Below are 14,135 nucleotides of genomic sequence, written 5' to 3' on the forward strand. Positions count from 1 at the left end.
ATTTAATTTATTTCCTTGGCAAATTTTATATCCATAAATGTAAATTCACCAACAACAAACCAATTTTTCTTTTCTTTTTTTTTTTTTTCTTTTGAAAGAATTTAAAATGTATCTTAATACTATTTCATCCTCTATAAATAAGAAAGCGAGAACAACAACCTAAATTTGTAATGACTTTAATTTGTACACTCTAATTGAAATGTAAATTAATATCTTACCCTCATGTTTTAACTATTTTTCTCTTTTCTTTATCTTTCTCTTTCAACAATTACTGTTATTGTTTTTTTCTCTGTTCTGTATGTTCAGTTGACATTAGACATATTGTTGATATATGTTGTGTACTCTGTACAAAATTGTATATCATTATTGTCATCTTTGTAATGTTTGCAATCATAATTAAAAAAATAAATAAAAAACTTCTGACCAAAGATTCGCAGTGGCTGATGGGAAATGAGTCCTGCCCTCATGATACGTGTAGACACAGTCGTATGGTGATACAGAGACAGAAAATGAACCATGTTTTCAGATGCTGGGTTAGACACTATCTCTCTCTCTCTCTCATACACACTGTTTAGGAATGTGCAAATCCTGTTGCAGTGAGACCTGCAGTGTGTGTGTGTGTGTGTGTGTGTGTGTGAGTCTCTTTGTATCCAGTGAAACTGCAGGCCAGACCCCCTCCCTCCCTTCGCTCAGCCGGAGCTGAATGAGTCTCTTTGTTTAACCAAAGTATCACACAGATGATTAAATCAGGGGAATTAGAAATCAGCTTCAGCTCTCAGCACACACACACACACACATGCAGATATGCAGGGCAGCATTCACACACACACACACACATTAATGCAGAGGATGTAGAGATGTGCGCTGTCATGACATTGGTTTCAGCCAATCAGAATGAACCTACAAGCTCAGATACACTTCATAAAAACATACTGTTTTTTTTAGGAATAATAAGCATAGTGAATATTTTAAACATTAATACTAGGCTATATTGTTGTCACGTGTCCAAGTATGGAAATAGTCAAATATCACAATATCTTACGCAGTGTGTAGCCTACTGGAGTTTGACAAATGTCCCGGCTAGCAATTTTTGGTTCCTAGAATGTTCTCAACGTTCCCAAAACATGCATTTATAAAGTTAGTTTCAGATAAGCCAGGAAAGTTTTAATTACGAAAAGATAATGTTCTTTTTTAGGTCTAAAGAACGTTCCACTAACGTTCCCAGAATGTTCCCTCAACTTCTTTACTCCGATATCATTTACCCTGCTGTTCATCATATATTCAGTGTAGAAAATTAATATATTGTGGGTGATATGTTAAGATCTGGTATACAGCAGATAAGAAGAAAAGGAAGAAGATTAATAATCAAGTGATTGTGTATGAAGACGAGGACGCGATTGTACAGACTGCAGCTTTATTTAGAGTGAGGGAAGTTAGTCACTGCTCTCTTCTATTTACACTGATAAAGAAAAACAACAACACTTTTACCCACCACAGAATTACACGACAAAAGTTTCCAACATCAGAATAAAACGCTACTGATAAAAAACGAACAAAAACAACAAATATAAATAATATTTTGTAATATATAACAAGAATGTTGTTTGTTTCAGTTGTTTCAGAATAGTTCTAATAAAAAGGGCGAAAACTATAAAAGTACCAAAGGGAGAAAAACGTTGAATAACTAAGCATCTTTTTAACTAGACTCTCTTTACGAAATAAAACCAAGGGTAATGTTCTGAAACGGACATTATTTCCACAAAATACAAATCGGCACTATTTCAAACTCGCATATGTTGGGCATAAAATTCGAATTGGCAAACGGCTGAAAGTTCGCGCCCTGAAAAGAGTTCACGTGATTTAATTTGAATTTATCAGCGATTACGAACCGTTTTCGTTGGACTGAGGCACTAGCGGTGTTAGCTAAAACAATAAAAAAAGGTCATTTTATACCAGAAACTCATAATTACGTTAATTCCGATGTGACGGAAACATATTGCATTACAGTACTCCGTTTGTGTGTTTGGAGTAATAAGACGCATTTATTGCGCCCTGGCACTGATATTTACACACGCTGAAAGTCATAAAACACAAATGTCATTAACAAACACTAGACAGTGGTGAAGACTTTTCAGTGTAGTTATGGCAACACAAGAGTAACAACAATAGAAAAGATTACAACAATAAAAACACGTCATTATTTTTCCAAGATAAAAACAATATGGCCTTATTTTGGTTAATAAAAAGAGATTATTCATACATACAAAAAAAAACAAAAAAAAACATGTGGATGTACGGGTAATAGCATCAGGTGTAAGTTTGTGTGAATGTGTTGGAAGAAGTTTGTGATCTGATACACTGCCAAACCATACAGAGTTCAGAAACTACGCCCATTTTGCTCATTTTAATGTTTTGGTCTCAGTACTTTGGTAATAAGTCTCATGAAATACCACTGGTGTCAAATTGGCGGACGAGCAGATCTCTGTGAAACGGGTCGCGATGGTTTTATCAGCCTGAGAGGCAACGTGAGAATATTTTCCCTGCAGATCTCCACACACCCTTTCTCGCAGATTTATGTCTGTGTAGATTGTGGTGCAGGCGAGTGTTTTGATGATTTTCGGTCACATACACACTTTAGTTTGGACCTTCAGTGACTGGAAATGAAACGAGAGCGTCGCGTCACCTCCGTAACGCGTGTCACGGTCGAGATAAGGTGGTGTAGACGGGCTGCTCCCAGTGAGTCGGGCTGTGCGACTGCGGCACAGAACCGGGATCCGGAATGGCTGTGTACAGGGGCCTCTGCGAGGGGCCCATGTAGGAGAAGGCGGAGTAGAGGCCAGAGGTTTGGCTGGAGTGGGCGTAGTACGAGCCGGACGCCTGGTGCTCGGCGTATTCTGCGAACTGTGCGCGTGACGCCAGCGAGGGGAAGGCGGAGCTGTAGTGCGGCAGGCTGAGAGGCGTGTACGTGACATGTGACCCGCTAGCCGCAGCGGCCGCGTCGCTGGAGAAGTGCGTTTCACTCTTAATCTGCGTTTTCCCGCCATCCGAGCCCAAGTGCTGCTGGGACGGCAGCTGTTGCTTGGACAGCCAGGCGGTTGAGTGACCACTAGCGGCCGCCAGAGCGCTGGAGATGCCGTAAGCGTACGGAGAAGCCGAAGACCCGGCACTTGCGCCGCCCGACGCCTGCGGGTGCCCGTTGGGCGGAAGGTACTGGTCGAACTCGTTCACGTCGAACGGCTCCATGTTGGCCATTACATCATGGCTGATCTCGCCAATGTCCACGTTACCGAAGTCGATGTGCGGTTTACCGCTGGCGGAGGAGGAGGCGGAGCTTCCATCTGCTCCCACCCCCAAACCGCTCCTGGAGGCTCCGCCCTCACGCTTCCCCTCCCCGGATTTCCCCCCCTGTAGTTCCGTCTTAGGAGTGGTAGGGGGCGTCGGAGGACTGTGACTCTGACCTGAAGGAACAAATGGAAGCGTTTTAGAGGACATTTGAGGTCATTTTTTAAAAAGAAGTCTCTTATGCTCACCATGGCTGCGTTTATTTGACCAAATATGCAGTAAAAATAGTGAAATATTATTATAATTTAAAATAGCTGTTTTCCATGTGCATATACTTTAAAATGGAAATCATTTCTGTGATGGCAAAGCTGAATTTTTAGCAGTCTTCAGTGTCACATGATCCTTCAGAAATCATTCTAAAATAATGATTTGCTTCTCAAAAAACGTTTGAAACGTGTTGAAAACAGCTGTACTTCGTATTTTTGTGTAAACAGTGTTAAATTTGGTTTATCAAGGATTCCTTGATGAATAGAAAGTTCAAGAATTTATTTGAAAATGAAATCTTTGTAAATGACTTCAGATGAATCCTGTCCTCACTGAATAAACATTCATTTCTTTCTAAATAAATTCTTAGTGTAGGCAGGTGTAACTCACCTGTAGCGTGAGGGTGGTGTCCGTCGGCCAATGGCGATCCCGCGGCCCCGCCGTGCGCCACCTCCAGGTGCAGGCTCTTGTAATGTGATTGGCTGTGACTGACCTCGCCCTCGGAGTGGGCGTCGGCCTCAGAGTTGGATCCCGGTTTGCCGTTCTTGCGTCGACGTGGCTGGTATTTGTACTCGGGATAGTCTTTCTTATGCTGCTTCCTCAAGCGCTCGGCTTCCTCGATGAACGGCCTCTTATCCGTCTCGTTCAGCAGCCTGAAATACACATGCAAAAAATATAACCTTCTGCACAAAAACATTTAAAAACGTGCAAAATACCAAAATGTGACAGAGAGAAATAGGTCCTGTAACCTGATAACTGGACAAATAAACATACCATCACAATAACCTCACTCGAATGACAACAATCTTATTTAAATCAAGAGAATATCTACAGACTATCAAGTTAAGTGTCGAATGAACTATGATTATTGAATTGTTAAATACTGAGACTGGCTCAGATTTCTCCTCTGAGAGTTTAACACGAGCAGACGATCAGTTTCCAGCTGGTGTATGAACCAACTCTGCGGTTTGACTCTCCACCTGTTATATATGCTGTCATCTGTAGAGCGAGACGTTTTTATTAGTTTAGTTGAGCATCTAGAAACCCAGCAGAACCAAACACTCACTCCCTCATGAAAATAAACCATTTTAGATAAATGCACTACGTAATAACTGCCGTTGGCATACTAGCTCAGGTTAATGGCGCTGTTTACAGCATGTCTTTTCCACAGCAGCTCCTGAAGGGATTTGTCCCTCTAATCTGGCATGTTGAAGGAATGATTATTCTGAGCTAAAGCCCTTGAGAAACTCAAAGCCAGAGGCCGAGTTAGCAGTGTGCAGTTAATATGAGGGTTACAGTGAGGTGTGGCCATCAGATTTGACTAGATCTACAGCAAAACAAATTAAACTGGAGCATCAGTTATTAACCGATAGAATTAAAGTAATGAATTGATGGTGGCTGTTTCTTGAGTGGGTTATGGTTGGGAATGTTCAGATGGACAGTTTGATCACCATGGTTTAATGGAGATGCACAATAGTTTTTATTATTCTGCTTTTTCTTCTATTCTGTAGCCTATAAACAAAGCTTTGCCTTACCCTGGCCTATCTGTGACTATATGATATTAATTAGACCATGACATGGCAAATTTGTAGTGCCATGGCATCTGATATGCACAACTGGTGGCGCCAGTACACGTTAAATTCATTTTTTGCTCTCACCTCCAGAGTTTTCCGAGTGTTTTACTGAGCTCGGCGTTGTGCAGGTGCGGATATTGATCCGCCAGTTTCCTGCGCGCGGCCTGCGCCCACACCATGAACGCGTTCATCGGCCGCTTCACGTGCGGCTTGCTCTTACTGCCAGAGTTCACGCGCACGGGCATGGGCACGAGAGTCCAGTCGTAGCCGTTGAGCACCTGACTGACCGCCTCGCGGATGCCGATGGGAAACCGGTCGTCGTCGTCGTCGGACTTCACCGAGACACCTGCAGAGACTCCGGCTCCATCATCACCGACGCCGGGCATCTGAGACGGCTGACCGGGAAGAGGGGAGTCCGGCCCTCCGGGAGCTCCGGACGAATGTCCGGGGGACATAGAGTGACCGTCCTCCGAGACCCCGGGACTCATTTCCACCTCCGACATACTGTGCTCCTCCGCCGACATCGATGCTCTTGCTCTTCGGCCACAGGTGTCTTCGGTAGGTCTAGTTTTTCCTCAAAGGACCTCTTTGTTCTCTAAAAACTATTTTATTTTCACTAAAACAATTGCCAGTGTTTTTTAAAATTATATCATAGGTCATCAAGTGAAACTTTAACACGTTTCTTTTCATACGTTCATATGTTCTGTCAGAATGAATCCATCCGCCGTCTTCCTCAGGATATAGATCTGCTGAAAAACCTGCAAAAAAGTAGACACAAAGGTAATTTTATTCAATATTATAGGTGGTCTGGAGTTTTTATGTTACATTTGCATGTTTCTGTAAAGCATTTCTTCTCAGTGTACAATAATAGGCTATTATTTTCGCGTTTTAATATAGGCTATATCCCAGCTAATAAATTTATGTTCTAAAAACGTTGTGGGAACAATGATTTGCAATGTTTCTTAAACGTCCAGTTTTCTTGTCGTGATTAGAACGTTATGTAAAAGGTTACTTTAATGTTAGTAGCCTACATCGTCCTATAACTTAGTTTTACTCACAATTATTTTTATTTTATGAATATTTATCTGTAATATTCCAAGAATGTAAAGGTCAGCATTCATTATGTACAAATAACAAAGAAAAATATTTTCTCAACTTATGAGAACGTTCATCATAAAGACGTTCCAAGAACGTTTTTCTAAGAACATTATGAAAACGTTCTAAATATGTTATTTATTGAACGTTTTACTTTAACATTTACAAAACATTACTGAAAGTTGTGGGAACGTTCCCTACCGCACAACCTCTTCGCTGTTCACTCAAACGCCTCGCGGACAACACAAACCTGTTCAGGAAAAACGGCTACAAACACTAAGGCTTTGACTTTATTTAGAATTCGTCTTTTTTCCAGGCCAATCATACGGTGGCGTCAGTTCGCCTCGGTCTGCGTGTGTGTTATTTTAGCTTCACTCCTGCTAACAAGCTACTGTTGAAGGTTTGGCGGTTTGTTCAAGCTCCCGGGAGAGAGAGTGCTGGAATAATACCGGCTTCATTCCGCCCTGCTGCTGGATAAACACGGAGCGGCGCTGCTGTGGGCAGCTGAATTACACAGTGTTTGTTGGTGAAAGCACAAGCGACGACTCATAACCAGCAGGAAAATACAGAAAGTCATAGCAGTGTGTTTATGAAAACTCAAGCAACCGGCACAGTGAATATACGCGAAATAATTCATTTTGCGTCTATGGCTTAGGCTACTAGGTCTAATTACTGAAGATCAACACCAGATATTGATTTATATACGGCAAAAAGTCTGTAGCCAGAGCTGAGCTTGAATTACTGCGGATCGAATCTCACAAGAACACAAGAACAAACCATCCGACACCAGTATTAATTAAGATCAGACACAGGTGACTTAACTTCAACAGAACCAGATTGATTTAATATTCAGTCCCATTTGTTAGGGTCACGGGAATACAAATGTTTAATCATTTGTGTCCTATTTACTTTTGTGTGAAGTAGTTTCGTGGGACAAAAATATAAAGCAATTTGTTTTTAGCAACACGGTCCATTTCATAGCAGGCTAATTGCGCTTCTGAGTTTGCTGTTTTCCATTCAACACATTTCTCGTACAAAGTCAGAGAACTTAATAAACTTTCTGTTCATTAATTTTAACCACTCGCAACTATTTACTGCAGCTCGTTTTTATTTCCCCCACTTATTTGCTCAAATTTGATTCAGTTCGTCTTTGCCTAGAGTAGGGCGGATCATAACGCCTGGTTTGGCAATAATTTGCCCCTAATTCACTCATGCCAAAACATTTCCTAAATGGCACAATTAAACAAATGTGACAAAAAAAAAATTGATTCGAACTTCCACTAATGTGAAACGCCATTGATTTGATTCGTTTACGGAATCGTTTGATCAATATACGTGTTTTCTTCAAAACATTGAAGTATATTTTCAGAAGTATATTGTTACAGGAATATACCAGATTTAACGGATTTTGTACTTAAGTGCTTGTATTACGAGCATTTTGGCCAAAGATAGCAATTATTGCTCACAAACACGCAAGTAAAACAGAATATATACAATATTCAAAAAAACAAAAAACAAAACATTGATAACATAACTGCAAATACATAAAATAGGCTACATATTATGCACACGTATCAAATCAAAGTATTCAAATCCAGCTGTAACTTTACTAAAATATCGAAGTGTATATTTCGAATAGGATAGATTAAGCCGTTTTTCCAAGTTAAGACAGATTAACCCAACACTGATCTACACATTCACGCAAATCTCGAAATGTACACCCCGTGACACCAACTTAGTTTTAAAGTGTTTGTTAAATAATCGCATGCATTTTAATCCATTTCGATGAGAAACTTTCTTTTTTTACAATTATAACTCAAACTACAGCATACATAAACCGAACAGAAAACGAATTCAAATGAGTATACAGCGAATAAGTTCAATTCGATGTATATTTATTGTTAGTAATAATAGTAATAAGTAGAAGAATTTCTCCGTTTAGACATTGCAATGCAGTATATTCCCATGCACACAGAGTAAGTGATAGACAGAGAGAGGTAATAATGTCAAGCGTCTTACTGCACTGAAAGCAGGTCGCCCGCCCAGCGCGAGAGTCCGTCGGTTCAGCCCCCTCGCTCGCGCTCTGAATGCCTGCTCTGTGTCGCGCGCCGGGGCTTAAAGAGCCTCGTTGTGTGAAGAGCGAGAAAAAAATCAATTCATGGAAAAAAATCTCTTAAAGGAGCAGCAGAGGCCCATCGGGTCCTTCTCTGATTGGCTGCCGGATTTCGCCCTTAAGTTTCTCAGCAGAGGGCGGCGATTTCTGCTGCAAATCAACGGCAGTAATATTCGGCCTCTTTTATTTGTGATTTTAAACTTTTTTATATATATATATATATATATATATATATATATATATACATGCATCTATATATTTAAAACTTCATATTCTTGATTTAGTTTTGTATGTCTTTGTCATTATATAATAAACCAAATTCTAGTTGGAAAAGGTGAAATTAAAATAAATAACTAATTGATAAAAAAACAATCAAAATAAAACTCTTAGGCCTATGAAAAAATACTAGCCTATTTTATTTGTTTATCTGCATCTCACGTGAGCATTAACGTCATTAGAGAACCGCGAACATGTTCAATTATTGAAATATTAACTTACAATTTCAAGGAGGCGTCAAAAATATTTTAGCTCAAAGTTGTTTGGGAAGCACCGCAATAGTATAAGTAGCCTAGTTCTCACATTAGTTATACTAATTTGTAATATTTCAATGCCATTACGTTAGTCTATATTTGATGCAGTTTCGTGATTTTAAACGACTTTCACAGGTGGTCGTTCATTAGTGTCGCCGTGTCCCGGGGGTTGTAGGGTTTCTCTTTCACCTCTTTCCGATCACACTGCCCTGTTTGTTGGCCTGGTTGTGCCTCAGGGTGAATCAGAGGTCCTTCCACCCCGCCGCGCGCCACCGGTCCCGTCAGCAGCTCGCGCACCATTAGCCTGACGGGATTCTGCGCACCTGCTGTGCGCAATAACGTCTTCCTTCTTACTTCAGCGCGAGGCGCGGTCAAGGGTTGTGCAGAATAGCCGATCTATTATGATTTTCATGTACGTCAAATTCATGTACTTGTTGCCACCGGTGGCGGTACCCCTTCAAAATATGTAGAGGTGAATTCGGGTTAATTAGGACACTTTTTCTCACTCACCTCAATGGCAAAAGATGTCCCAATAAACCTGAATTCACCCTTATACATTCGTGTAATAATATAGGTAGCTACATGGAACCCACAAAAAATAAAGGCTTCAATAAGATGCCAAATAATAGTCATTTTTGGTTCCCCAAAGAACAGTTATTTCTTAGTGTGAAGAACATTTAAACATCTTTCCTCTAAAATTAAAGGTTCTTTATTGGCATCGATGGTTCCATGAAGAACCGTTTACATCCATGGAACCACAAAAGGATCTTTATTGTAGGGGGAAAAGGTTCTAAACGTTCTTTAGAATATTAAAATGTTCTCCACGTTAAGAAAAAATGGTTCTTATTGGAACTGATGACTGAAATGTTCTTTGGGGAACCAAAAATGGTTCTTTTGTGGCATCACTGAGAAAACCCCCTTTATTTTACACTCTAAAAAAAAAACAACCCAAAATGGACAAACCCAGCGGTTGGGTTAAATGTTTGCCCAACCTGCTGGGTTGTTTTATTTAACTCAACTATTGTTTAAAAAGTACTGTATTGCTTGTTTAAAATGAACCCAAAGTGTGTTGGGAATGAACATTTATTAATGTTTAATAAATTAACATTTATTAAGTTTAATGGATAATTAAACAATAAACATGTATTACATTTCTTATTAATAAATGTTCACCTTTTGATTATTATTGTTGCCTCTAAAAAGTGTATCTGATTTTTAATTTCCAACATATTTTGGGTTCATTTTAAGCCAGCCATATAGGATTTTTTAAATAATAGTTGAGATGAAACTACCCAGCATGTTGGACAAACATGTAACCCAACCGCTGGGTTAAAACAACCCAATTGCTGCGTTTTTCCATTTTCAACCCAACTTGGGTTGTTTTTACCCCAGCATTTTTTAGAGTGTATGTTCTTCACTATAGATGCCAATAAAGAACCTTTATTTGGATGGCTAAAATGGTAAAAATATCTTTAAAATAGCCTAAAACAATAAAGATTTCCTCTGTGAGCTAATTTTATACAGCACTAAGCCTTAGTTTTATTCATGTATATTTTAATATTGTAGAATAGTTAATTGTATATGTGGTATGGTGCGCGCGCAGGCCTGCAGTCTTGACCCGCGCGCGCGCGCGCGCAGCGCTGGAATGAGCTCCTGCAGCATCATGTCGTGCTATGCGTTAGTTTTATAATTGCATCAGCGGCCCGTCACATAAACACACAGAGAGCGCATTTAACACGTTTAAACAGAAAATATAGCAAGACGAGAAGCGAGGCAAACGGCGGGCCAAACGCACACAAACACGCGCGCTGTTCTGGTCAACAATAACCTCTTGTATTTCCATCTCGCGACGCCCCCCCACCCAAGCCAAAAAATCATTGCCTTTTTCATTATCCATGAATGTTGACTCTGATAAGGGGATCCTGACCATGAGAGCATCTCTCTGTCTCGGTCTCCGGCGCTCCCGCTCCTTTCTTTGCGTCCTTTGTTTTATCTCAGGTGAATTGTAATCATGTGATCAAACGAACACCCCCCTTCCATTACCCTCTTAAATGAAAAAATGAAGGAACAAAAAGCAGTTCTGTGTATATAAAAAAAGAAAAGAAAAGAGAAAAGACGTGTGTCTCCCTTTAGAGCGTCTTTTTCTCCGTGTCCCTTCAAACGTACACATATAGAGGGAAAGCCTCGCGCGGCTCTGTGGATGTACGCGGGCGGGCGGGCGGACGCGCGCGGATCTGAGGCCTGCGCCACACTTTGATGTGAGTTTCTCCCTGTTGCTCTTAGGGAAAGTTTGGGAAGCGAGGAGACAGACCAACGCGTTTAGAGAAATATGACTGTCTCCAAGCGTTTAAAACATGAACGCGCAGAGCTGGAGATGTGTTTATCCTCAAGGAACGTTTCAAAGGAAATTGTATTCAATTGAATTGAAGTGTAGCTGTTAAACTGTTTTGTTATTCGTCTTCATCGTGCTTGATTAAGCGAGTGATTTGTTATTTTTGATGATCGTGATTGAAAACAGGACGGGTTTGTTCTGCGTTTCTGTATCGTGTTAAATTGACACTTCTTTACGGCTTTTGCTTCTATAAATTAATTTGCGCTAACGTCGATTGTTTTGTTTCACGTAATAATTTTACATGATCATAAATGAGCAGTTTACTGTTATACAGTCGTGCTCAGCAAGGACTTGTTTTAATTGTAAATAAGAAACAGATCGATTAGTAATAATAATTAATTAATTGTCATAGTTCAGAAATTGAATTTATTATATATTATCAGTTATTCATTCGAAATAAGCTAAAGTGCGCGAGACGTTTGTCATTAGGCTACCTGGGCTAATTATTAATAATTAACGCGCGCCTTGCTTTTCTTGCATTCGGGTTTCTTACAAATTATAGCTAAAATATGGACAAAATTGTTATCGAATAATATGTATAATATTACAATTATCCTGTTTTTCCATTTCAAATTCTTACTAAACATCCAATGGTAGTAATAATTCTTCTTATTGTTATTATTATTATTTTAGTTTTTTTTTTCACTCTCTCTTCGACTCACGATTTTATTAACGTTTGTTCAAATTAGCTGAATTTGTTTCACTTCGTTTCTACATTTTATAAAACCTCATCTGCATCAAGACAAACAGAAATAATTTCTAAGCAGGATATTGTCAGAATGAATCGCTGGTTTATTATTAATTCGCGCGATAATATCATTAGTTATTTAATCACGAGTTTTATTATAATTCGCATTACTGCGAGAATAAATATCCGTTAAAATTGCGCGCGCGTGAATGTTTTAGTCTGAGAACCATTAAAATTGCGCGCGCGTGAATGATTTACGCTGAGTAACCAAACTAAATAATGATTTGGATCAATCCATATTTGTGAAAACGTTATGTATGCAGCAATTAATAATCTGTCATACAACAGCATTTTTTAAATGAGCCCCAAACTGAAGTGAATGAACAGATTCAGTGTTTTCAACTGTTCATTCTGGGTGAAACTGATGTTCTCAGCAAACTAACACATTTCTGGCTGTTATTTAATTCTGAGCACAGTTAATTGGTTAATGTGTGTGTATGTGATTGTATGTTTGTGTGTGTTAGTGCAGTCATGCAGCATGTGACAGTGATGATGTGCTGGTTGCCGTTGGAGATGGTGGCTGGGATGTCAGGAGAAGATGATTGTGAGAGCAGAGGTCAAAAGGTCAATATGAGTACATGATTGTCTCATGACCGGCTTCCACACACACACACACACACACACACACACCTGATGGCATTTTGCATGTGTGCGAGTTTCTGGCACAACAGGAAGTGAAGCGAACAAAAGCCACGGAGAGAGAGCAAGAGTGGGCGGAGCATTTATCATTTTCCCTCTGAGAACGAAAGGTTTTGCCCTTTTGTCCGTTTTGGTAATGATGGCGAAGATTCCTGGGGGAATTCCTGCATGCGGATGAAGTTGTTCTTCAGGAAAGGTCAGACACTGATGGGATGATCTCATGCATCCAGGGTTGTTGTTTTCCTCGCTGGTCGAGGTGGAACTGGTGAAAATCCCCATGGATCTGAGTTCCTGTGGGCGGAGCCTCGTCTTCACCTGTACGAGACTCACCTGTCTGACACTTTACACTCTGAAGGGCCTGAGAAACGACTCTGGCACAGAAACACACACGTTTACTGGATGCTTGTGCTTCATCTTTCATATGTGCTGAACTTCAGACACTTTCATGCTGCAGTGTGTTGTACATATAGTCAGGGTTCGGTTCACTTCCATTTTTCTATTAACAAACAGCTGCAAACAGGATTGCCTTATTCATTATATATATATATATATATATATACACACACACACACATACATGCATACATACATACAGAGAGAGAGAGAGATTTACCTTTTAATTAATAATGAAATTAATTCATGTGTGTGTAACAAATAATAATAATAATAATTTTACTTTTTAAATTTAAAATTTTCATTTATTTTATTTTTATTATCTTAAATATTTACTATTTTAAATAATCTTTTTTAATTAATTTGTTCTATAATTTATTTTATTACTATGAATATGATAAAAGTAATATATATATATATATATATATATATATATATATATATATATAAAACATATTTACATTTTTAATTAATATTTGATGAATGAATCTATTTATTTCTATTTCTATTTCTATCTATTTATTATTTATTATTACTTTTCCTGGCTATGACTATCATAAAAGTAAATATATAATATACAATAAATAAATTATTAATAATATATATATATATATATATATATATATATATATGTACATATGTGTATATATATATATATATATATTAATTAATAATTTATTTATTTTATTAATTTATTTTTTACATTTTTAAATAATGAATTCTAATCAATGAATTAATTCATTTTTCTATTAATGTGTTTTATTACTATGACTGACAAAAGTAATATATATAATTTACATTTTATTTACATTTTAATTAACATTTAATTAAGGGGAGACACTACAGGCAAAAACACTGTTTTTTCAGGCACCTGTCAATTTTGAGATTTTGCACTTTTTGGCTTTTCATAAAGTGTTTTTTCAGACTGGTGGAAAGAAAACATCCAAAATACATTTTTAAGTGTATATCTTATAGCACTTTATCTATTTGCGTCTATAGATTTCAATTACAGTAAATATCTTTAAAGGCCGTTTTCTCAAAATGAGTTTTTTCTCCTGCTCTGAGTCCGAAATCTCCACTTCAGCAGAACTTATATACACCAAACT

The 14,135-nt window shown here is 38.6% G+C and overlaps 1 protein-coding gene across 1 annotated transcript; it reads right to left on the bottom strand.

Moving 5' to 3' along the window:
• Nucleotides 1-1,397: 1,397 nt before the first annotated feature.
• LOC127509937 (transcription factor Sox-10-like) lies at nucleotides 1,398-8,366 on the bottom strand. Its single transcript, XM_051889310.1, has 4 exons — nucleotides 8,235-8,366; nucleotides 5,205-5,878; nucleotides 3,937-4,199; nucleotides 1,398-3,458 (listed from the first exon to the last, which is right to left on the bottom strand). Exons 2-4 carry the CDS (start codon nucleotides 5,642-5,644, stop codon nucleotides 2,698-2,700), a joined length of 1,464 nt encoding a protein of 487 aa, XP_051745270.1. The 5' UTR covers nucleotides 5,645-5,878; nucleotides 8,235-8,366; the 3' UTR covers nucleotides 1,398-2,697.
• Nucleotides 8,367-14,135: the final 5,769 nt, after the last annotated feature.

Source organism: Ctenopharyngodon idella, chromosome 3 (genome assembly GCF_019924925.1).
Source record: "Ctenopharyngodon idella isolate HZGC_01 chromosome 3, HZGC01, whole genome shotgun sequence".
Classification (NCBI taxonomy): domain Eukaryota; kingdom Metazoa; phylum Chordata; class Actinopteri; order Cypriniformes; family Xenocyprididae; genus Ctenopharyngodon; species Ctenopharyngodon idella.